Source organism: Gopherus evgoodei, chromosome 1, assembly GCF_007399415.2.
Source record: "Gopherus evgoodei ecotype Sinaloan lineage chromosome 1, rGopEvg1_v1.p, whole genome shotgun sequence".
Lineage (NCBI taxonomy): Eukaryota > Metazoa > Chordata > Testudines > Testudinidae > Gopherus > Gopherus evgoodei.
In genome coordinates, this window is record NC_044322.1 from 118,717,903 (window position 1) to 118,742,359 (window position 24,457).

At 43.0% G+C, this 24,457-nt stretch overlaps 1 protein-coding gene across 1 annotated transcript in view; it reads left to right on the top strand.

Moving 5' to 3' along the window:
* AFF3 (AF4/FMR2 family member 3) overlaps positions 1 to 24,457 on the top strand; it is a 525,087-nt gene that overhangs the window by 406,251 nt on the left and 94,379 nt on the right. The window contains exon 9 of the mRNA XM_030570361.1: positions 20,647 to 20,696. Within this exon, the coding sequence (XP_030426221.1) occupies positions 20,647 to 20,696 (50 nt within the window). The remainder of the gene's footprint in view (positions 1 to 20,646; positions 20,697 to 24,457) is intronic.

Here is a 24,457-nt window from a genome sequence, read left to right on the forward strand (position 1 = left end):
GGCGATTTGGTCTTGTGGTTAAGACACTGGTCTGAAACTGAGGAGACTGAGTTCACTTCCTGGCTTTACCAAAGACTGTCTGAATGATCTTGAGCAAGTTGCTGAATCTCTCTGTATCTTAGTTCCTCATCTGCAAAATGGAAATAATCACACTTCTTTATTCCCATGGATTGACCATCTTCTATACTTAGATCATAAGATCCTGCGGAAATAGGCTCTTTTTTGTAGTGTATTTACACAGTGCCTAGCAATATGGGACCCTGAGCTCTGAGGGGGCCTTGAGGCACTACCATAATACAAATAATCCTTAGTAATTTCCGTTGTTGATGAGAAAAGTAGTAAATGTTCATCTGATTAGCAAGAGATGTGCCTAAATGGGAGTAATCACTCTCCCGCCACATTCACAATTTACAACTACCTTTCTCCATCTGAACTTCATGGCGTGGTTCCACACCAATGGAGCTGATATTTATCCCTTGCTGTTTACCATGCTTACACCCAGAAGCCTATTTTACTTCCTATTCCATGACTGTTACCTTGCCCATTAATCTCAGATTTGAGTCAGAGGAACGGGAAGGAATAGGGATCAAGAAAAATATGTAAATGAATTTCAGTTTTTTATATAACTAATTGCTCTTATCCCTCAGAATAATTATAACTATTCAGTTAATTGAGGGGAAATACAAGAACTGGAGAGCTTTTTTTGCCATTACTTAAATTGTGAAAAGATTTTTTTAACAAGAATTCAAAATTTGGAGGGAGATTTTGTATTTGATTTTGAAATATCCAAGAAGCCAATGAAAAATGCTGAGGTTATACAGGTGAGGAGAGGAGCTGATACATGTCAACACTGATGTTTGGAGAACTGTGACAAAGCAAGAGAACGTGAATGATGGGGATACAGAAGTCAAGGTGGGCAATGGATACGTGAATAAGAGCTTCAGTAGAGTGACCAAGGCCTTGTTGAATGAGGACTGTGTTTCAGGGGTTACAAGACTTGGGAGCTATGGAGAGGCAAAAGAAGATGGCATTGAATTGAGTGTGTGTGTGTAAGCGAGCCTACAGTAATTACATTATCCACACATATTAGACAGTCAATTTTAATTACATAAATGTATTTTCCTCCTTTAATGAGCATAGTTTATCCATTTAAACTGATCATTTTAATTTTACAGGCAGTGATCATAGGAACTGATATGTAGAAGGAAAATTTCCAGTTGACATATTTTATTTCACACACATTGAAGAAAATTTACCTTTTAATCCTCAATCAATATCTAAAGAGCACACAATTAACAGATAGCTCGGTCGTTAACATAAATCTACAAGTTAAAGAGCCACTTTTGATTTATAATGCATAGAGTAATAATTTTGTCATCATCTCAGAAAGTGTCTGATGCTTTGTAGCATGAAGATGTCAAAACTGTACCTAAGATTGTTCAGAGTACTGAACTGTGGTGGTTATTGCCTCTTGGTTCCCTGAAGTGTGGAATGGCACATGAAACGTTCCCATTAGAATACTCTGCTCTTCATTGTAGAGGTCACTGGATAACTTAAATCAGTCTTGGGTGTAATATTAAAAGGAGATTGCCAATTATAATGTGAACAATTCATTTTTTCTTCTTTGTCCTTTTACAATATGAAAATTTCCGAACAGAAAGAAGAGCCTTTAAGGGAAAAAAATACTCTGAATTTACTTCTGCAATTCATGTCAATCAATATCCAAATAAATTAACTGACTGCTATACATACATGGAATAATAATCTAACATATTTTTGCAACCCAAGTCTGTTTCCTTGAATGCATTTTTCTTCTCAGGATCAGGTTGGTTGCCGCTGAAGTTTTGTGGCTGTGAAAATTTATTACCCACAGAGTCAATCTACATTCAGGCTGCCAAGTCTGAATAAATAGAGTCATTGTGTTTGTCTGGAATATGTAACCAAAGTTCAACCAGTCAGCTTGACTTTCACATCCCAAGGGATTCATAAAAGCCAACACCCTGGTATGTGCTCTTGATTCCTGCCAAAATTTTGTAGAATTGTATAAACAGAAGTTGAAGAAGCAATCAAAACTTGGTCTGAGAAACGTGGCTCCATGCTCAAACTCCTGGTGTACTTGAAGAAAAGAACTGAGTTTTAATACTTTGATTAATAAAGATATGGACATCTCTTAACAAGAGCAGGTAAATATGTTATGAAGATTAAAGAGCTATATACAGGGTACATAGGAAATCAATGAATAATTATCTCAAACACTGCTTAATACATTCATTTTGTCTGTGTAAGTTACACAAAAGGAAAAATTAGAGCAGCTTTTACCTGTAAATAGCTGACTTCTTCAGGCACTGATAGACAAACACTGCAGGATCACGCTATTAGACTAATACATATGTAAGTTTCCTTCCATCTAAAATATAGCATTAAACGCTATTGATGCTTAGCTTTAATATAATCCAAAATGAATAAGCTGCTGTCAGGATTCTCAGTACCAGAGGAATTTAGATACTAGTTGAAAACTAGCAGCTCTTTCCCATCCTTGTGAATGAAGCAATAGTACATTAGTCCAGTCACTCAATCACTATCAATACAACTATATATCCCCCAGCAGAAAATAATGTGTTTTTAGAAGTCCTCAAGTTGTGCTTAGTGAATATGTTTTACTACAACCTACGTTATCAGACAATACTATGTCTTGCATTTCTGGACATGCACTCACAATCAATACAAAGTTTAAATCTGTAATGAAAAGAAAGACCATGCACATAAACTTCTCCAAAGTTGGATCATTTTTAACAAAGCTAAATAAATCCAAGTAAATACAGCCTCGACATCTGAATATAAAAGACCCAGGTAATTTGAAACAGTTACTTATTTCAATCTGTAATTAGTTCCAAAACTGGGAGCAAAATGGCTACCTGCTTTTTGACCATAAGATCTTAGATGATATTATGGGGCTTTATGAAGTCTAATATCAGCCAATCACAGAGAAGAGCCAGGTGCGTAAAGAGAAAATAGATCCATTAGGAACAGGGCCATGCAATCTGTTAGTCGTCAGAATTATTTTTAGTCAGGTATCTTGCATAACAGGATGCTAATTGCATTTGCATATGCCATGGCCTGAGAATGTACATACATCTGGTCATAGTACCCACCTCTTCGTTGGTGCTGTACTTGGTGCCTACTCAGGAATGACAATGAGCAGAGAGCTGAGAATAGTCAGACCTAAAAAAACCACAAAGCAAACATCTTTTCAACATCAAACCTGGGTTTAAGGTTTGGAAACAAATGATGGACAATCTTCAAAGTGTTTGGAGGTTTAGGGTCTGATTCTGAACAACCAATATTAATGGGAGTTTTGCCGTTTACTTCAATGCAGGTAGGATTTGTTAAAAAAAAGTCCAAAAGCTTAATCAAAACCTATCTTTTTCAAACTAAGCTCCAAGATGTTCTGGGAAACTTGTAAAAAAATACCTTTCCTTTGAGAACAATCTGTTCATGATCATTCTGCATAGTACAAGAAACTTATCTCATGGTATTTTGGCACTTTGGCTTCTGGTCCTGACCTGAACCAAGAAGAGCAGAGATGAGCAAAAATGAAAATAAAAAATGTTTGGTTTGAGGGATGGGTGAAGCCCTTCCTTAATCTGGAATGGTTTGCTCATTCCTCTGTTCTGTAAATAATGTGACTATATTTCTTGATTGGAAAAAATCATCCTCATTATTAATATGAACTTCACTTACCCAGGTAAGTCCATTATTATCTGCATATTAAAGGAATGATCCTTTTGGCATCAAACCAAACTAAAATCTGGAACAAGATTTAAGTTAGTCAGTGGAGCCAATTTTCAGCAATGCTATGGTTTGCCTGTACTGATTTTAAAAGCTTTGTGACAGCTACATTTGCACTTTAGCAAGGAATGACAAGAAGACCAAGACTGCCTCACTGAAACTGACAGAGAAGATAACATAAGAGGGCAGTCTGATCCTGCCAAACTTCGCTTACGTCAGGGCCTGTCTTACAGATTCAGATTCAGTGTATGGAAGGCAGGATCAAGCTCTAAATCTGAATACTGTTGCTATGACTCACAGTGATATAAATTAAACATTGACCTAAATCACAAACTTCCCCAAAGTTTGGTGAGGTTCACAATAGATCGTGTTCTGATTTGGGTTCTTCTCTAGTAGCAAAAATAGACTATAAAGTAAGGTAATATAAACACATCTTTCTTTGCTCTCTATACTGATGCTGCTAAATAAAGTTGTTTCTTTACAACTTCTTGAAATTCTGTCTATTCCCACCATCACAACTATTGTCCAAGCCTGAGAATTTCTCACCTTGACTACTGCAACCTCCTCATCTCTGGCTTCCTAAAACCTGGCCTTGTCTTGTTCAGTATACCAAAAACTCTTCCACTGATATTATCTATATTTCCTGCTATCTGACCACGTCCAGCCCCAGTTACTAAAGGTCTGATCCAAAAGCCAATGAAGTCACTTGAACAACTCCTGCTGACTTTAAAAGGCTTTGGATCAAACACTAAACCCTTTCACTTGTTTTCCCTTGCTTTCCATGTCAAATTTAAATCAAAGCCCTTCACAAATTAGCCCCCGCACCTCCCATTTCACTGTCATCTCCACTAAAACTGTGCAATCAACCGCTGCCTCCCATGTCCTTCTCCCCCTTCATTTCCATTCCTTCTTCCATGTGAACATCTATACATGAAACCCATGTCATGCTTCCATCCTCTGCTCACTTCCTTACAACACACTTCTTCTATGAAGACCATAAATACTAGTTCTCCTGCCAAAGAACTGTTAACAAGCAATAATAAATCATTATAATTAAATAACTTTAAAAAAAATTATGGTGCTCACAAGGCATGAGCTAACTCCACCACTCAATTGCTTGCATGCTGCTACATTCCATCTACCATCCCTTATCTGTCTATGTTTACTTAATGTAAGTCAGTGTTTCCTGTGCTGGAGGAGTGAGCTCTACCTCCAGAGGCAACAGATTAGTCAGGAAGAGGCGTGAGGCAAAGAAGATGAGTGTTGCTGAGGAAAGCTGCAGAACCCCAGATCTGCCCCTCCTGCTCACTGCAAAAGTGCTGCCATGTCTGCAGATAACATAGCAGGCAGCTCCTTGAAAGCCATCCGTCTTCCTTCTCTCCCCTGCCCCCAGTATCTCTCTACAGGAGCTATCTGTGGGAGCAGCCTACATATACAAGGGGAAAGGCTCCAGGTGCAGCCAAGCTACGCATCTCTGCTCCTATGTATTTAACTCAGACTTGGTGTGGTACCAGGATGCCCCTCCTCAGCACGAGTGGAAGTCTAAGGAGGAAGAAGATCAGAGGTACCAGAAGGGTTGACAGCAGGGAACAGGGACAGAGTCAGCTAAATATATGTCAAAGAGCAAACAGAATATGAAAGAAAAAAGACAAGGCAAAGAGAAAAGACAAGAAAAAGAACAAACAGAAATGATGGATGAAAGGAGTCACAGTAGCAACTGCTTTAGGACATTGCAAAGGGACCTGGAGAAGGGTCCACCTGCCAGATCATCAAAAGAAGTTTGAGAACCTCTATTGTAAACTCTCCAGGGCAAGGACCTTGGGTGAAATCGTGCACCCACTGAGGTCAATGGAAGTTTTGCAGTTGACTTCAGTGAAGCCAGGATTTCATCTCTTGTCTTCTCTCTTGCCTCCTGACAGTTTGGGCAGTGACCAAAAAAAATACTTTGATGCTTACAAAATATCACGAACAGTGATGGCAGTGGGCAGGGACAAAGTTAAGAATACTTGGGGTATCTAGATCTGCATGTCCATATTTTCATGTGTTTGGCTTTTTGGAATAGTCCAGCTTTAACTTAAATTCTCAGGTTTGCTAATGATTTGTGTAAAACTATGACATTCTGTTGAAGTTTGGGATAGTTTCCCCTGACATGTTCACAATTTCAGTGCCATGTTCATTAATTTTTTTTTTTTTGTCTTGGATTAAGAGAATCCTCCTTTGAAAGAAGACTTTTTCTTTTTGCAAGGTAATTGCTACTTCCCTGAACTGATAGAGAATTTTCCCCAGTGTCACCAAGCATTAGTAATTTTATTAATATAAGATAGAACAAACTTTAATATTTTTTGACGTAGACAAGTAGGAGCAAAATTAACTTGTGTCAGTTGGAATGCTACATGTATATACAAAGAATTTGGCCATGGATCTTTATGGAGTTCTAAAGGCAGAACAGAAAAATAGAAAAATCAACATTTGCCAGTATATAAACTTTGCTAAATGGCTAATAATATGTATGCAGCAAATTTGGCATTACAAATATTAACTAGTTATCACAATACCCCTGAGAGGTACTTAGCTATTATCATCATCATCATCATCTCTATGATATTGACGAGGAAACTAAAACAGACAGATTAAGTGACTTGTTCAACGCCACATGATGAGACAGTCTGGATTAGAACCCAGATCTTTTAATTCTTAATTCAGACTCACATCTCTAGACTACACTGTCCCTTAAGATGAAGAAGGATTAAGAGACAATGAAGGAGAAAATGAACAACAAACTCCAGAAATATACTGATTAAAAAGCCCAAGGTGGCAAACAAATATTTGGGAGTTGAAAGCCTCCCACTCCCCCCAAAAAATCACAAAATTAAGAAAGATTTTTATGATTTCTTGAAATGTGGTTCTAGTGGGGACAACACAAAATTAGAAAATTGAGTAACTTTTTAGCTTGTGAACCTTAAATAATATTGACTGGATAATGAAACCACCACCAACACATAGCTATTGCAGATTTACAGAAGAAACACTCAAACTATATAGTCTACAAATTATTTTTGAAACTCTTAGAAAAAACAGATTGGAAAATAATCTCAGAATAACATTAAGAGCCAAGAATATAGCAAGATAAAGTGTGTTGAAATAATATACAGTAAATCTGCTGAACATGAACTCCCAGTGCAGTCCTGGGCCAAAAGGAATAATGCAATTCTTGGTTATATAAACAGAGGAATATCAAGTAGGAGTAGGAAGGTTGTATTACCTCTGTCGTAGTATAATCCCCACTCTGAACCTTAGCATCCGAAAGATGGGGTACCAGCATGAATTCCTCTAAGCTCAATTACCAGCTTAGTACTTGTAGCACTGCCACCAACCAGAAATTCCAGTGCCTGGTACACTCTGGTCCCCCCAAAACCTTGCCCGGGGACCCCCAAGTCCCAGACCCTCTGGATCTTAACACAAGGAAAGTAAACCCTTTCCCTCACTGTTGCCTCTCCCAGGCTTCCCCTCCCTGGGTTAGTTACCCTGGAAGATCACTGTGATTCAAACTCCTTGAATCTTAAAACAGAGAGGAAAATTCACCTTTCCCCCTCCTTCTGTCTCCCTCTCCCAGACTCCCTGAGAGAGACAGTAATCCTAACACAGAGAGAAATTTAACCTTTCTCTCCCCCTTCCCTCCTTTCTCCCCACCAATTCCCTGGTGAATCCAGACCCCGTCCCCTGGGGTTTCACACCACAATAAAAAAAAAAAACAATCAGGTTCTTAAACAAGAAAAACTTTTAATTAAAGAAAGAAAAACAGTAAAAATTATCTTTGTAAATTTAAAATGGAATAGGTACAGGGTCTTTCAGCTATAGACACTGGGAATACCCTCCCAGCCTAAGTATTCAAGTACAAATTAAAATCCTTTCAGCAAAATACAAATTTGAACTCCTTCCAACCAAATACACATTTGCAAATAAAGAAAACAACCATAAGCCTAACTCGCTTTATCTACCTAGTACTCACTATTCTGAAGTTATAAGAGCCTGTATCGGAGAGATTGAAGAGAAACCTGGTTGCACGTCTGATCCATTTGAGCCCCCAGAGTGAACAACAACCAAAATCTAACAGCACACACAAAACTTCCCTCCCTCAAGATTTGAAAGTATCCTGCCCCCTGATTGGTCCTCTGGTCAGATGACAGCCAGGCTCACTGTTCTTGTTAACCCTTTCCAATCAAAGAGATATGAAGCACTTTTGTTCTATTAACTCTTACTTATCTGTTTATGACACGCCCCCCAAATCGCTGACAGTGTGGAACCACACCGGCAGTGATTTCTCCCTAGAACTCTAGAATAAACAGATTAATAAACACATGCACCCTTACATATGCTACTAATTATGTACAACTACAAAATTCTTCACATTGCAAGGACAATTTTTAACCAGTTGATTCTGGGAAACTTTCACGGAAGAGTGCATCAACTTCTTGATCTGTTGCCACTGCAGACGTTCCCGGGTTATGGAGAGGTTCACCTCTTCCACGCCACAGTCACTTTTCCCTTCATTGTAGACACCGTCAGGCCACTCAGCATCATCTCCTTCCTGAGCTGTAAACTGACAATCCTGCAAGTCTCTGTAATAAAAGGGCTTGAGAGAATTAACGTGGTACACTCTGGGCTTTAGGGGGGAATTGGGAAATGCTATGAGGTAGTTAACAGCTCCCAGGCGCTCTTGGACCGTGAATGGCCCTTCCCATGATGCTTCCATTTTATGGGCCTGTTGCACCTTCAAGACCATAACCTGGTCTCCTACCTTGAAGGAACGCTCTCTGGTATGTCTATCATACCAGGCCTTTTGCTCTTTTTGAGCATCCTTTAGGTTTTCTTTAGCGAGGGCTAAAGAGTGTCGGAGGGTGTTTTGTAGGTTGCTTACAAAGTCCAGAATGTTAGTTCCAGGAGAGGGTGTAAACCCCTCCCATTGCTGCTTCACCAACTGTAATGGCCCTTTAACCTCCTGGCCATACACAAGCTCAAACAGTGAAAACCCTAAACTGGGATGTAGTACAGCCCGTAGGCAAAGAGCAACTGCTGCAACACTAGGTCCCAGTCATTGGAGTGTTCATTCATGAATTTACTTATCATGGCCCCCAAAGTTCCATTAGACCTTTTTACCAGGCCATTAGTTTCATGGTGGTACGGGGTGGCAACTAAGTGATTCACCCCATGAGTCTCCCACAGTTCTTTTATGGTCTCGGCCAGGAAATTAGTCCCTGAATCCGTAAGGATGTTGGAGGGCCAACCTACCCTGGCAAAAATGTCTATTAGGGCCTGGCACACAGTTTTAGCCCTAGTGTTGCCTAGAGCTACTGCTTCCGGCCATCGGGTAGCAAAGTCCACGAAAGTCAATATGTACTGCTTTCCTCTGGGGATCTTTTTTGGGAAAGGACCCAGAATATCCACAGCTACTCGCTGAAATAGGACCTCTATTATGGGGAGTGGTTGGAGAGGGGCCTTGACCTGGCCTTGGGGCTTTTCCACTTTTTGGCACACCTCACAAGACTGGACATACTTGGCAACATCCTTGCCCATTCCCTCCCAGTGGAAGGACTTCCCCAACCTGTCTTCGGTTCTGTTCACCCCAGCATGGCCACTGGGATGATCATGGTCTAAGCTTAAAAGCTTCCCCCAGTACCTAGTTGGAACCACCAACTGTTTTGTGGATGCCAGTCTTCCTGGTGTCCACCAGAAAGAGTCTCCTTATATAAAAGCCCTTGTTTTATAACAAACCGAGATCAGTTAGAAGAGCTGAGAGGCGGTGGGGTGCTCCATGCCGCCGCCGAAGCTTTCTGAAGGCTGTCATCTGCTTCCTGCTCAGTCTGGAACTGTTTCCTGGAGGCTGGAGACACCAGTTTTTCCTTAGACTGTGGACTCGGGCTTAGTCCTTCGGGAAGCGATGCAGGTGCTGGGGTTGTTTTCGTGGCTGGTGAACCACTCTCCGCTGGTGCACCAGGTGGTATTTCAGGCTCCGGTTGAGCCTTTTGGATATGGTTGTCTGCTGCTTCTGCCAGTTCAGGCTCGCTGGCGCCCTCTGGCGTTGGGGTTGAAGATGCGTTTGCAAGCGCTGGCATCAGTGCTGGCAACGGTTCTGGTGCTGGTTGCGTTTCCAGGTCCGGGTCTGAGACTGGAAGTACTGTGGCTGTTGCAGTCGTTAGCAGGGGATCCAAGTCCACTACCTCTGTCTGGGTCTCTGCTAACAGAGACGGGGCCTCTCTGGACAGTTCAGGAACAGGGATGGGTCTGGAAGCTTGCCTGGCTTGGCAGTGTGTAACCATTCCCACCCTCTTGGCCCACTTTACCTGGTTGGCCAAGTTTTCCCCCAGTAGCATGGGGATCTGATAATTGTTATAGACTGCAAAAGTCCACATTCCTGACCAGCCTTTGTACTGGACAGGCAGTTTAGCTGTAGGCAAGTTTACCACCTGTGACATGAAGGGGTAAATTGTCACTTGGGCCTTTGAGTTAATGAATTTGGGGTCCAACAAGGATTGGTGGATAGCTGACACTTGTGCCCCTGTGTCTCTCCATGTGACAACCTTCTTTCCGCCCACTCTCAAAATTTCCCTTCGCTCCAAGGGTATTTGAGAGGCATCTGGGCCTGGGGATCTTTGGTGTGATGGTGTTGTAATGAACTGCACTCGGTTGGGGTTCTTGGGGCAGTTGGCCTTTATATGTCCCAGTTCATTACACTTGAAGCATTGCCCAGCTGACTGGTCACTGGGTCGAGGTGGGTTACTGGAGATTGGTGAGGTGAGAGAATAGGGAGTCGGCGGCTTTCCTTGGGTTGTAGGTGGGGTCCTGGGTTGCCCTCGGTGATAGGGTTTATTGTCGCTGTGCCCCCTGTGGTATTCGCTCCCCTTGATAGTAGCTCTTTTTTTTTTCTGCCACTTCCACCCATCTGGCTCCAATCTCCCCCGCCTCATGACAGTTTTGGGCTTCCCATCTAGGATGTACCTTTCTATTTCCTCTGGAACACCCTCTAAGAACTGCTCCAATTGTATTAGGAGGTGCATGTCATCCAGAGATTTAACACTGGCTCCTGATATCCAGGCATTATAATTCTTTCCAATGTGGTAGGCATGTCGGGTGAATGACACATCTGGTTTCCACCTTAGGGCTCTGAACCTCCGACGGGCATGCTCAGGTGTTAGCCCCATTCTGATTCTGGCCTTGGTTTGAAAAAGTTTATAATCGTTCATGTTCTCCTTAGGCATTTCAGCCGCCACCTCTGCTAGGGGTCCACTGAGAAGTGGCCTCAGCTTTGTCATGTGCTGGTCTTCAGAGATGCTGTACCCATGGCAGGTCCTTTCAAAATTTTCTAGGAAGGCCTCAGTGTCATCACCTGCCTTGTAGGTGGGAAATTTCCTGGGATGTGGAACAACTGGCGAAGGGCTGTTAGGGTTGGCTGTGTTACTCTGCTTAGCCTGCGCTAATTCCAGTTCATGCTTTCTCTCTCTTTCCCTCTCTTCCCTCTCTCTTTCCCTCTCTTCCCTCTCTTTTTTCCTTATCTCCAGCTCTCTCCCCTGTGGGCAGCCTCTTTTTCTCTTTCTCTCAGCTCCATCTCTTTTTCTCTCAGTTCTGTCTCTTTTTGTTTTATTTCTAGTTCTTTTTGTTTCTTTTCCATGTCTCACTTGTGGTCTGTGTTTTTGATTTGTGCCTCTGCATCCACTTTTGCCCTTCCTTGGAACTCATACTTCTGGCTTCCTTGTGTTGGGGCGCCCTCTGCTGTTTACTGCCTGAAATGCTGCTCCTCTGTTGCCTTCTTCGGGTTGCTTAGCAACAGTCTTTTTTTTTTAAACTCCTTCTACCTAGCTATTCCCAACAGAGTTAAAAAGAAAAAAAAACATTCATTTACAAATGTGTTTTCCTGGTGTATGGTGACTCATAACTGGAGTCCCTTTGTTTAACAAAAGACCCTTGTTAATCCCTAATGCCTCTGCCTTCAGAGTACTCAGAAGGGAGAGACCAAAAACACTTGCAGACCTTTGCTTTTAAAAACAATCTCCTTTAGCCTGCTTTACACACAGCTAGCAGGGAAAGAGAAAGAAAAAATCCTACTGGCTTTTGCTCCTAAACCCAAACCTCTCAATCTGCCTGCAGATAGCTAGCAGGGAGAGAAATAAAAACCTCACTGGCTTTTTGACTTCTATCTATCTATCCCAGACGTTGCACACCATGTCATGGTATAATTCCCCACTCTGAACCTTAGCGTTCAAAAGATGGGGTACCAGCATGAATTTCTCTAAGCTCAGTTACCAGCTTAGAACCTGTAGCGCTGCCACCAACCAGGAATTCCAGTGCTTGGTACACTCTAGTCCCCCCAAAACCTTGCCTGGGGACCCCCAAGACCCAGACTCTCTGGATCTTAACACAAGGATAGTAAACCCTTTCCCTCACCGTTACCTCTCCCAGGCTTCCCCTCCCTGGGTTACCCTGGAAGATCACTGTGATTCAAACTCCTTGAATCTAAAAACAGAGAAGAAAATTCACCTTCCCCCCTCCTTCTCTCTTCCCCTCCCAGATTCTTCCTGAGAGAGACAGTAATCCTAACACAGAGAGAAATTAGCCTCTCTCTCCCCCTTCCCTCCTTTCGCCCCACCAATTCCCTGGTGAATCCAGACCCCGTCCCCTGGGGTCTCACACCACAATAAAAAAAAACAATCAGGTTCTTAAACAAGAAAAGCTTTTAATTAAAGAAAGAAAAACAGTAAAAATTATCTTTGTAAATTTAAAATGGAATAGGTACAGGGTCTTTCAGCTATAGACACTGGGAATACCCTCCCAGCCTAAGTATTCAAGTACAAATTAAAATCCTTTCAGCAAAATACAAATTTGAACTCCTTCCAACCAAATACACATTTGCAAATAAAGAAAACAACCATAAGCCTGACTCACTTTATCTACATAGTACTCACTATTCTGAAGTTATAAGAGCCTGTATTGGAGAGAAACTTGGTTGCACGTCCGGTCCCTCTGAGCCCCCAGAGTGAACAACAACCAAAATCTAACAGCACAGCACAAAACTTCCCCCTTCAAGATTTGAAAGTATCCTGCCCCCTGATTGGTCCTCTGGTCAGGTGACAGCCAGGCTCACTGTTCTTGTTAACCCTTTCCAGTCAAAGAAATATGAAGCACTTTTGTTCTATTAACGCTTACTTATCTGTTTATGACAACCTCTGTATTTTGTTCTGGTGTGATCACTGCTGGAATAGTATGCCCAGTCCACATATCCACACTTCAAGAAGGATATTGATAAACTGGAGAGGGTTCAGAGAAGAGCTTGAGAATGATTAAAGGATTGGAAAACATGCCTTCTGGTGATAGACTTAAGAGATATGTAGTTTATCAAAAAGAAGTTTAAGGGGTGGCTTAATCACAGTCTGTAAGTAGCTACATGGGGATCAGAAATGTGATAAAATATGGCTTCTGAGTCTAGCAGACAAAGGTGTAACTTCCAATGGCTGGAAACTGAAGCTAGACAAATTTGGACTAGAAACAATGTGCAAATTTTTAACAGTGAGGGTAATTAAACATTTGGGGCAATTTATCAAGAGTTATGGTGGATTCTGCATGACTGATCATTTTAAAATCAAGATTGAATGTTTTTCTAAAAGATATGCTCTATTTCAGCCACAGTTATTGAACTAGAAGCAGGAATTAAATCAGGGAAGCATGTGGTCTGTGTTATACAGGAGGTCAGAGTAGATGGTCACAGTTGACCCTTCTGGCCTTATAGATCAGAAAAAATGTGCTTCTGATCTTAAAAATAAAAAGAGAGAAAATTAAAGAAAGACGAAAGCCCGCCCACTGCCTAAATACAGACAGTGCAAAAAAGGTAAAGTCTGATTGATAGACCTCATGTAAGGACATTTGATCTGATGTGACTCCCAAGCTTCTGTATATTCTAATAATGCTGGAATGCAGTTAACCTCATATCAGGTTTGACAGCTTTTAATAGAAGTTGCGGTATAATTATCTGTGTCTGCTTCCTTTTGCCACAGATGCTAACTTAAATAACAAATGCCTTATCATGTAGTTCTTCCTGTGTATCAGTGCCCTGAAGCAACGGGGCAAAGACACACTCTGTAGTCCAAATAATTGTCCTTATGATCATAGCCTCTCTGATTACTAGGCTGAGGTGTAACCTATAAATAGAGGAACACAAACAAGCTGAACTGGAATATACCAAGTTCAGTTACTTCCATTATGTTAACTGAATAAAGTTCAAGGAGGCAATGGACCAAATTCTTTTCTCACTTACAGTGGTACAACTCTAATGAAGTCTATGGAATTATACTGGCGTAACAGAGAGCATAATTTGGCACACTACATTTAGCCTACTGTACTAATGGCCAGCAGCTAGTCCTCAGGAGAGTAAAAATTGACAGCAGAGTAACTGCATATACCAACCACATGCTAGCTGGATCTCACGTGCCAAAGTGTGTGCTTTAGGCATAAGTGTGTACACTTCAGTGTGTGGCTTCTGTGTCTCAAAGACACTCACAGCCCATCAGAACATTTTTCAGTACCTTTAATTAGCCTGTTTTCCAAAAATCCTTGCAAACTCAGTGATTTATGTAGCAACTCTGTTCCCAGTAAATAAAAAAATTAGAGATTTCTGGGCCCACTTTAACTCTCCAGGATGTCTGTCTCAACAGCTCCATTCAACTTGCTCTGCTCACTGCTTCATGCCAATTACAATGAACTAGCTCGCTACTCAGTCCCAATTACAATGAAGACATTTAATTTCCTCTTTGATTTCCCTACAACAACAGATTGCAACTTGTGGCACTTTGAGTAGTTTTGGTAGCTCATTTAATACACACTGAAACCTGGATATCTGCTGATTATGTTTCCAAGCACCAGCTCATTGCAATAAAGGATGAAGAGAAGAGATGCAATCTCCAGAGCATAAAAATCTGAAAATGATTACTGCTGGCAGAAATCTTGTTTTGTCTCATAGTCTTGGGGTACAGTTAAAATCTTTCATGAATAAGTAATAAACTATAGTCAGATCAATGAAACTTTGTCCTAAATGTATCCATAACCTACTCAGGCAGGGGATGGAGGTGGCAGAACAGGCCTGGCCCTTGTAATTTGTGACAGTTGAAGTAGTGAAACTGAGTAATTCATCTAATGTACTGTTTTTTTCAACTTTCTTTACATGAGTCACGAAAGTGATTTTTTTCTTTGCTGTTTCCTATCCAGCAGTAAAGTTTAAATTCAGTGGGCCAAATGCTGAGACCCCTATATATGTTGTGTCCCTTACTCTGTGACTATGAGAGGAGTAAGATTTTACTTGCTGTAAGTATGAGTATCTGAGTCTGGCCCATAATTTATTGTTTAATTATTTATCAACAGAAAAATTTGAATATTAAGCCAAAACACCCACTGTATTTTGTTATAGTGATAAATCATGAAGGTCTTCAAATTCTCTCAGTGAGAAACTTTAGTTTCTCAGTCCTTATTCTTTTAACCAATGCAATCACTTACTTCCAGGAATTATTTAACATATTCTCATCTTCTTTCTTGATGGATGATGAGTTGTCCTCAGTAAAGTTGTTAACGATGTAAAATGAAATGCAGATTAAATAGCACAATCAAAATCAAACTATTAAAAATAGTGGAGCAGGCAATAGGTGGTACTAAATGCTACCCTTTTGCTTGTATCATTAAGCAGATAATACTGGCATATTTAGAAGCATGATAAATCACAGAGCTGTTCTTATAGACTCATTGGTAGAATGTTGTACAGTCAAGCAACAAATGATTTGCTTTGTACAATTTCTTCTGCATCATACCAGCTTGACCCAGGTGAGAGGGGAAAATTTGTTAGAAGCTTCAAATGAAAAGCAAATTGAAATTTTCAATAATTGTATTCAAAGATATTTTCAAATGGTCATTGCAAACATTTATTTCTATGAAAGGGGGCCCCAGCAATCTAAAATGGTCTGCAACTGCTCGCTTGCTGGAATACAGGAAGCTTTCCATGCCTTATTTTCCCTGCACTCTGAAGTCTCTCTCTGCCTCTCAGTCTCAGAGGGAGTTATTCTCAGGTCACAGATCAGCATGGAGGCAGCAGCATCCTTAAAGAGGCTCAGACAGGAATATGGAACCTGCAGGTCAGCAACGGTCCTCTCCTTTTTTTGGTTCTTTCTACCCTGCCTGCTTTCTGGACTCATTCTGTTCCTGAGAAAGGGCCAGGGCCGGCTCTAGGCACCAGCAAAACAAGCTGGTGCTCGGGGCGACACATTTCTAGGGGCAGCGTTCTGGCACTGGCCATCGTAGGTGCTGACTCTGGGGCATGGGGAAAAAGTGCACCCACCGCCCTAGCTTGCCTCTGCTCCGCCTCTGCCTGCTCCCCTGAGCATGCCACTGCCGCTCCGCTCCCCCTCCCCAGGCTTGCTGCACGCAAAACAGCTGTTTTGCACGGTAAGTCTGGGAGGGAGGAGAAGCCGAGCAGCAGGGCACTCGGGCAAGGCGGCGGTGGTGGAGCGGAAGTGAGCTGGAGTGGGGAGTGGTTCCTCTAACCCTTGTTACTTCCTGCACCCCCCGCCACCTTAGCTCACCTCCGCTCCACCTGCTCCCCTGAACGCGCCTCCGCTCCGCTTCTCCCCCCTCCCTCCCAGGTTTGCCACACATGATACAGTTGTTTCGCTCAGCAAGGCTGGGAGGAAGGGAGGAGAAGCAGAGCAGCAGGCGCACGGAGGATGCGGCAATGGTGGAGTGGAGATTAGCTGGAGCGGTTCCTCTACCCACCGTTACTTCCTGCGCCTCCCCCCAACCCTAGTTCACCTCCGCTCCGCCTGCTCCCCTGAACGCACCACTGCTCCACTTCTCTGCCCTCCCTCGCCTGAGAGGGAGGGGGGAGAAGTGGAGCGGCGGTGCACCCAGGGGAGCAGGTGGAGCGGAGGTGAGCTAGGGTGGGAGGTCGCAGGGGGGCCCCCAGGAAGCAATGGGGGGGAAATGCGGCATGCCCGAGGGAAGAGGCGAGGCTGGGGATTTAGGGAAGGGGTTCAGAAGGGGTGGAGTTGGAGTGGGGCCGGGGGCAGAGGGGCATAAAAAAAGGGAGGGTGGCCACAATTTTTTTTGCTTGGGGCGGTAAAAATCCCAGAGCCGGCCCTGGAAAGGGCCACTACTTGGGATCACCTTTCCAAAGCTGGCAACAGGCAGATGGGCTGACCTCAGTAGGGTCCACGAGGGCCAGCCTGGAGGACTGGATGCAGGTGCATTCAGGGAGCAGAAAATGTGAGGCATTCAGATATCACCTTGATGAGCACAGTATAAGATCATAAACAATAGAATAAAGAGCCCCGTTGTCCAGCCTATCTACATCCTTCAGCCATCTCTGCTGAGCTCAGCCTGTGTCTAGGCTTGAAGGGAAAGGAGCCAGCCCTTTTCCTCTCTCAAAACTAGACACTTCTCTACCCCCTCTACAGGTATCATTTAGAATGGTCAGAGACCCATCTCCATCTCCTCCTCTTAGCCATAATGGCAGTGGTTGAAGAGGCTGCATGACTTCACTCTAACCAGTATGCCCATCTGTGCCTCCTGACCATCAGAGTGATAACTGGCTTAGCCCTTAGGCTTAGCCTTTTCTCACAGCAAAGGTTTTGTCCAGCAACGAGGTGCCAGAAGAGAGAGACTTGTTCTGGTGGTGTCTATTCTAATACACTGGAAGGCACAGTGCCTGTTGTCCATCAAGGCAGTCCATCTTGCAGGATCTCAGAGTGGATTGGCTGAGATGTCTGGAGCTGTGTCCAGGAAAGTGGATCTTAACCCCAAAGACTTTTCAGACAGTGCACTCCCAGTGGACATCTCCAATAGTGGATAGTAGAAAATATCAGATTCCTCAGATTCTGTTTCTTGTACTAGAAACTGCAAGCCTATACCATGGGCATGTTCTTAATTTAGCTTGAGAGGCCCACTGACATACAGAATTCCACCCCTTCCCATTCATTCCCTGGGTCCTGCAAAAGGTTTAGGCAAAGAAGGTAACTTTCATCCTGACCAGACAATCCTAGTGTTTGGGACATGGGATATAGAGTTTCCTTGGTTTCCACATCTACTGACAAAACATCTGGTGACAGATAGCGCTCCAGCAAAAATTCCATCTCATATCCTGGTTCCCTGATATTCCTAAGGTGGCAAAGTCATTTGACCAGAGTACCTGTCACCAATCCCAAAAGCATCCCAATCTAGAACAAGCCACTATACCTGGGACAAGTTGAACTACCAATACGCAGGGAGAGGATGGACAGCCAGCTCCTATTCCATCCCTCCGGTCCTAGAATGCCTTTAGGGGTGCTCAGAAAGGGCGCCACCCTTAGTATCTTAAAAGAATAAGCATCACGGTTCCTCTAGAATGTTTTCTAATAGACTGTCACTTGCTAGTCATCCAAGTTTTTGAGAGTAATAAAAATATCTGCGCTATGCTGAGACCAATTGTGGTTGTGTGGCAGCTTACAGTAATGCTCTCCAAGCTACCTTATCCAGCCTTTAAGCCCTGAGTATTGGGCTCCTTGTTCTAGCTTTCCCCTTAAAGGATATTTATTCTTATTTCTATCCTAGTAGCATCCAGTGGATTTCTATTACAGCAACACAAATCACCAGTCAGGATTGAGATCCCATTATGCTAGTAGTTGTATAAACATATAGGCAAGTGTGGACTATTCTATGTGCCAGACAGGTGAGTGATCTGGCTATGAATCACAAGATGCCTGTTCCTAATTATTCCTAACAACAGGGTCTAAGAATAGTCCTTTCTTTATTCCTATCGTAAACTCTAGCTTCCACTGGAGCCAAATCTTTAACCTTCCTTCATTCTCTTCTCATCCATCTCCTCCAAAGGAAGCCTCATGGTACTTTCTTGATGATAATCAGGGCAAGTAAATCGTTATGCAGGGGTCAAGATTTTTGGACTCTTTTTAAGGGATCAGAAAAGGGGAATGGCTTTCCAGTAAAATGACAGATTTGTGGCTAGTTTTGTGTATGAAAGAAGCCTACATAGCCAGACTCACATAGCCACTAGGTGTTAAGGATCGCTCCACCAGAAGGATGGCTCTCATCAGCAGTGAGGGTGTCAGCCTCCATTACGGTGTGGAGGTAAACATATCTGTGGAGACTTTCAGACAACGAGTTCTGGGAATCATAGCCCAAGACACTGTCACCTAATTCTCCACAGTTAGTATGCCACCCAGTGATGATAACGTATAATGCTAGGCATTACCCATTGTAGATTAGCAATTCCCCACTCACAGAAATGAAGGTTTAGATGTTGTCTTGTAAACTAAGTTGAGCAGAGGTAGATGACCAGTTTGTAAGCCCCACCCGAGTTATAGTTTGGAATGATATTTTCAGGTTGTAGTCTGTCGAGGTGTGTGAGATGCTAAGAAAGTTATCAGCTGTAGCTGAGAGGCAGGCCACAGGGACAGAGGGCACAAGTCCCCTGACAACTGAGGCAGAGTTACCTGTATACAAATAATCAAGGATGTGCCCCATTCCAGGTTGGTTGTGCCCCTGAGCAGAAATTTGGTCTAGATCTGTCAAGTTACAGTGCAGCAAGCCAGAGCTCACCACAAAATAAGACTGAAACCATCCTTTTCTCCCATGGGAAAAGAAGCTTTGTACTCCTGCCTGAACCCTAAGGATCCACTCCATTGTTCTCACTGCTTATACCCTGCATGTCAAGGCCACTTACTGGGTTTCCCTTTTCATCCTGACAACACAGCTTTTGATTGGCTAGAGTGGTTTCTGATGAACTGCACAAGTCACTTCCTTCCCACCAAATGCTGAGCATGCTGCCTCCAGGGCACTCCACCCCTAACAGCCTCAAAAGCGAAACATCAATCTGAGAACTATTTCAAAACTAAACTGATAATCGCAAATGCAAAATTCATATTTAACACTCCGCCCCTTGACTCTAAATACTACTTAATCACGTGCTTCTGTTGTGCCATCTCGCTAATCCTAAAAGAGAGGGCACAAACTAAAACATATACAATTATATTATAGTCAAGGCCTTAAAGTGTATTATCAGAACATTCTAGATTTTATCTTCGCTTGCAGTTAGTTACTGTACTGAAGCCATGAGTCAAGCCATTTGAAATGATTCTAGTGGGGGAAATGATAATAATAAAGAGGCAAGCTAGTTCAGGGATAGGCTTGTGGGTCCTATTGAATTTGAAAGGCTTTGATTTCTATTCCTAGACCCATCCGTTAACATAATAACAAGCACCATGCTTTTCCACCCCATTCAAGGACTTGTACTTTAGGCAAGAATTGAGAACCAGAACTGCAACAGGTCAATCCTGTACAGTGTAGTCAAAAGTTGCCAGGAAATTATCATGGCAGTACTCTTGAAAAGCCTGCAGCCACTCTGGCTGTCTTTGCTAAATTTATAATTGTAGCTACAGGCTTCATCGCAAAAGGAACCCAATATATGTTGTTTGTTTCTGTGGCAAGAATGGGAGGAGACTAATGGTAAAGAAGGGGGTAGGATTGGGGAGGAGGGGGAAGAAAATCAAGCCTTGCAGGGTTTTCAGAGACCTACAGAAAATCATCTAAATAGAGTAGTTCATACCTCAGATACTGTGCACTGCTTTGACAGTCCTCTGGTTTATGGCGTATTTAACAAAGTCTTCTTACATTTACTAGCCTGGAATGTCCATTTTACTAGATGTTTTCTGCTACTTTACTAGTATTTTAAAATTTGGACACGTGACAGAAATGTGTGTAACACATTTTTTAAGTGTTGATTGCACTCATAATTTTAAAGTTAGAATATAAAATAAACATCTCTGCCCTTTCTTCCAGCAGGCAGCACAGAGATCTGCTCTCCGCATTCTGTCTGACAGGTACATTTTGTCATTTTTATGATCTATAAATTGCTTTATGAAACATTGAGCCCTATTTATTGTGGCATATAACTCATAATCGGATTTTGTCCACAAAGTATCTGTGAATTGGGATGTTAAACATTTTTTGCATGCTTGGATTTGTCATGCATGTGTGGAGTTTATTACTGCAAAAATCACAGTCTTGTTATATTTCATACAGAATATGTAGAATCCTTTGTTGTGATACCAAGTGAGAGATAAGAAACTTACTGGAGAAGGCATGAATGATGCAGTAAATTCTGAGCTTTAGAGTATGCTGAGATATATTTAAGCTCATTTTTCAGCAATAAGTACTTCATTTATTTTGAGATGTTCTCTTTTGACTTTTTCCAGATTCTTTCACTGGAAATTACTCTTGTTTTGTTGAGATTCTCTCAATATTAATTTATGAGGGGTTGGCTTTTGGCTGGGTAGGGAGGATATTTATTTTATTTTTGAACAGTAATTCGTGCTTTAGGCAGAAAACGAGGGAACAAACACAGATATTCTTACTCCATTTTTACTCAGTCCTTTCTCAGGCAAAATTCCCATTTACTTTAGCAGGAGTCTTGCCTAAATAAGGAATTCAGGATTTGGGCCATAGTAAATATTACAGTTGGGCTGTAGATCAGTACAGGTATTTACCCTAAATGACTGTTCTGAAAGAGGATTGATTAAAATATAAGGTAGCTTTCTAAGGCAGTCCTGATTTTTTCCCCCGTTTTGGAAATGGTGAAGATTGTACATTTTAGTGCCTATGAAAAAGAACTAGCAGATTTACATTTATCCACAGTTGAGGTACTGTGTCATGCAGGCTGACACAAAGTAAATTTCCACATGCCTCTTTGGCAGCCACCTCTACTCCATCTAGCCCACTCTCCCCCCTCCTCCTTGGGAATAAGCAGTAATTGACTCAGTAAGCCAGCTCAGTCTAGGGCTTCTCCAGAGCAGAGCCTGTCACTTAGGCTGAATTATATGTTGTGCATGGGTGAATAAAGTTTCTCTATGCCCTGAAGCAGAGACTTCCAAAATTATCCCTCCTCGGTATACAAACACTTTTTGTTTAGATTTTTTTAAAAGAGAAAAACTTTATCCTAGCGAGCTGAGTGCAACACTCAGGCTGTTGACTAAGTCGTGTCGTCAGATTTTGGGCATGAAACGCACACAGATATCGGCCATATTTGGCCAGAAAGCAGGCAAGGAAAAAAGCCTAAGCAGCATCATACCCCTATCCCTGAATACACATAAGCTCTTCCACATAAACAAGATGCCTTTTGGGTTCTGTGGGTATTTGGAGGTGTGGCCACAGGGAATGGGAGGAGCCAGAGATAACTTTCACCCAGCTAAACTGTGAAAATGCCTGCAGAATTGCTCAGGGGAGCAGCCGTGCAGGCTAGCTGCGCCGAATATGTACCCAGGGGATTCAGGCAGCTTTGTACTCGGCATGGCTAGCCCATGCCACCGTTTGCCACTGCCCGTGCTCCCCCTGCTACACTACTATTTTTAGCATGGTAGTGTCATGAAAACTAGCTTGAATATGTCTATGCGAGCTGGGAATTACACCCCTAGATCCAAGTGCAGATGAACCCTGAGAGAGAAGTGCTATGACCCGAGTGAATGTATTTAGGATTTCCTCTTTCATTACCAGAGAGCAAGAATGGTGGAGTGATTAGGGTGCTAGCCTGGGGCTTGGTAGGCATCAACTCAGTTCCCTGCTCTGTCAGACTTACTGTGTGACCTTGGGAAAGCCGCCACGGGTGTGACTGCAGCCCAGTAGACAGACCAGAGCTAGCTTTGATCTAGCTAGCTTGAGTGACCATAGCAGTGAAGCTAGGGCAGCACAAGCTGTACAATCCCATCCCAGGCAGCCCATGCTGCCACAGCTTCCCTGCTATTGTTATTCAGGCTAGCTCAGGTCTGTCTATGTGTGCTTTAGCCACACCTCTGATTGCAGTATGGACAGACCCTCAGTCTCTCTCTGTCTGTAAAATGGGAATAATAGCACTTCCCTGCCACGTAGCTCCCAGTTGGAGCCAGAACTTGTCACCAGTTGGAAAGAAGGCAGCAGGCAGAAATCTGTGCCATGCTGGAACTGGTTTACTGTAATGAGTTGCTGGGTTCATACCATTTCCACTCAAGATCCCTGGAAGGGACAGGCAGATTCTCCCATGGTACACTGTGAAAACATTCATAGACTGGTGCAGTTTATTGAAGTGGTACAGACCAGGGCATGTGCTTCCAGAAGTTTTAGCTCACCAAAGGAGTGAGTAGAGCACCAATAGGAACGCAGGACACTACAGTACCTCCCTCAGCACTTGACTGTTACTCTGGGGTGTTACTTTTCTCTCTTGTGATAGGCTAACTGGAAGGAACTAACTCAAAGTTAGGTCACTTGAGTTCATTCTGTAGTAAGGACACACTGAAAATGTACTAGAGGATTGTGAGGTGCTACGCTCTATAGTAAGGGGGCCATATGAGATAGACCTTAGACAGATTACTTAAAACTGGGATGGCAACTCTCTGGGCATGTCTGCACTGCAATCCAAGATGTAATTGCAGCTTTGGTAGGCATACCAGTACTAGCTTTACCCACGCAAAAATTGCTAAAAGTAAGTTTAGATGCAGCAGCGTGGGCTGTACAAGCACCCTGGCACCCTGGAGACCTGCTCGCACTGCTAGTTCATGCTAAAGCCTGTGCCTCCACATCTGCACTGCTGCTTTTAGCAGTACTAGTGTGGGTAAAGATTGTGCAGGTGTGCCTCCTATCCAAGCTGCAATCACATTTCTCATTGCAGTGTAGGTCAGCCTTAGCGTTTTTGGGTGGGCGAAGAGTTTCTTGTTCCCAGATCTATCCTTATGCTATGATTAGGGCCCTACTAAATTCACAGCTCCGACCCCGAAATCTGGTTTCCTCCCCATGAAATCTGGTCTTTTGTGTGCTTTTACCCTATACTATACAGATTTCACAGTGTTTCTCAAATTGGGGGTCCTGATCCAAAAGGGAGTTGCAGGGGGGTTCACAAGGTTATTTTAGGGGGGGATCGCGGTATTGCCACCCTTCCTTCTGCGCTGCCTTCAGAGATGGGGAGCAGGAGAGCAGCAGCTGGTGGCCAGACACCCAGCTCTGAAGGCTGCACCCCACCAGCAGCAGTGCAGAAGTAAGGGTGGCAATACCATATCATGCCACCCTTACTTCTGCTCTGTCTACCTAGCTACTTCAGAGCTAGGTAGACAGAGAATGGCGGCTGCTGACTGAGGGCCCAGCTCGGAAGGCAGCAGCGCAGAAGGAAGGGTGGCAATACCATAACATGCCATCCTTACTTCTGTGCTGCTGCTGGCAGCAGCTCTGCCTTCAGAGCGGACTCCTGGCCAGCAGCCGCCGCTCTCCAGCTGCCCAGCTCTGAATGCAGCGCCGCCACCAGCAGCAGCGCAGATGTAAGGATAGCAGTACCGCAAGCCCCGCTACAATAACTTTGTGACACCCCCGACCAGCTTCTTTTTGAGTCAGGATCCCTATAATTACAATACCATGAAATTTCAAATTTAAATAGCTGAAATCGTGAAATTTATGATTTTTAAAATCCTTTGACTATGAAATTGACCAAAATGGACCTTGAATTTGGTAGGACCTTAGCTATGATCCAGCAAAGTGCTTAAATATGTAACTTGAAGCATGTGAATAGTCCTGTTGCAGTCAATAAGACTACTCCTGGGCTCCAGGTTACACACATGTCTAAGTTCTGTGTTGG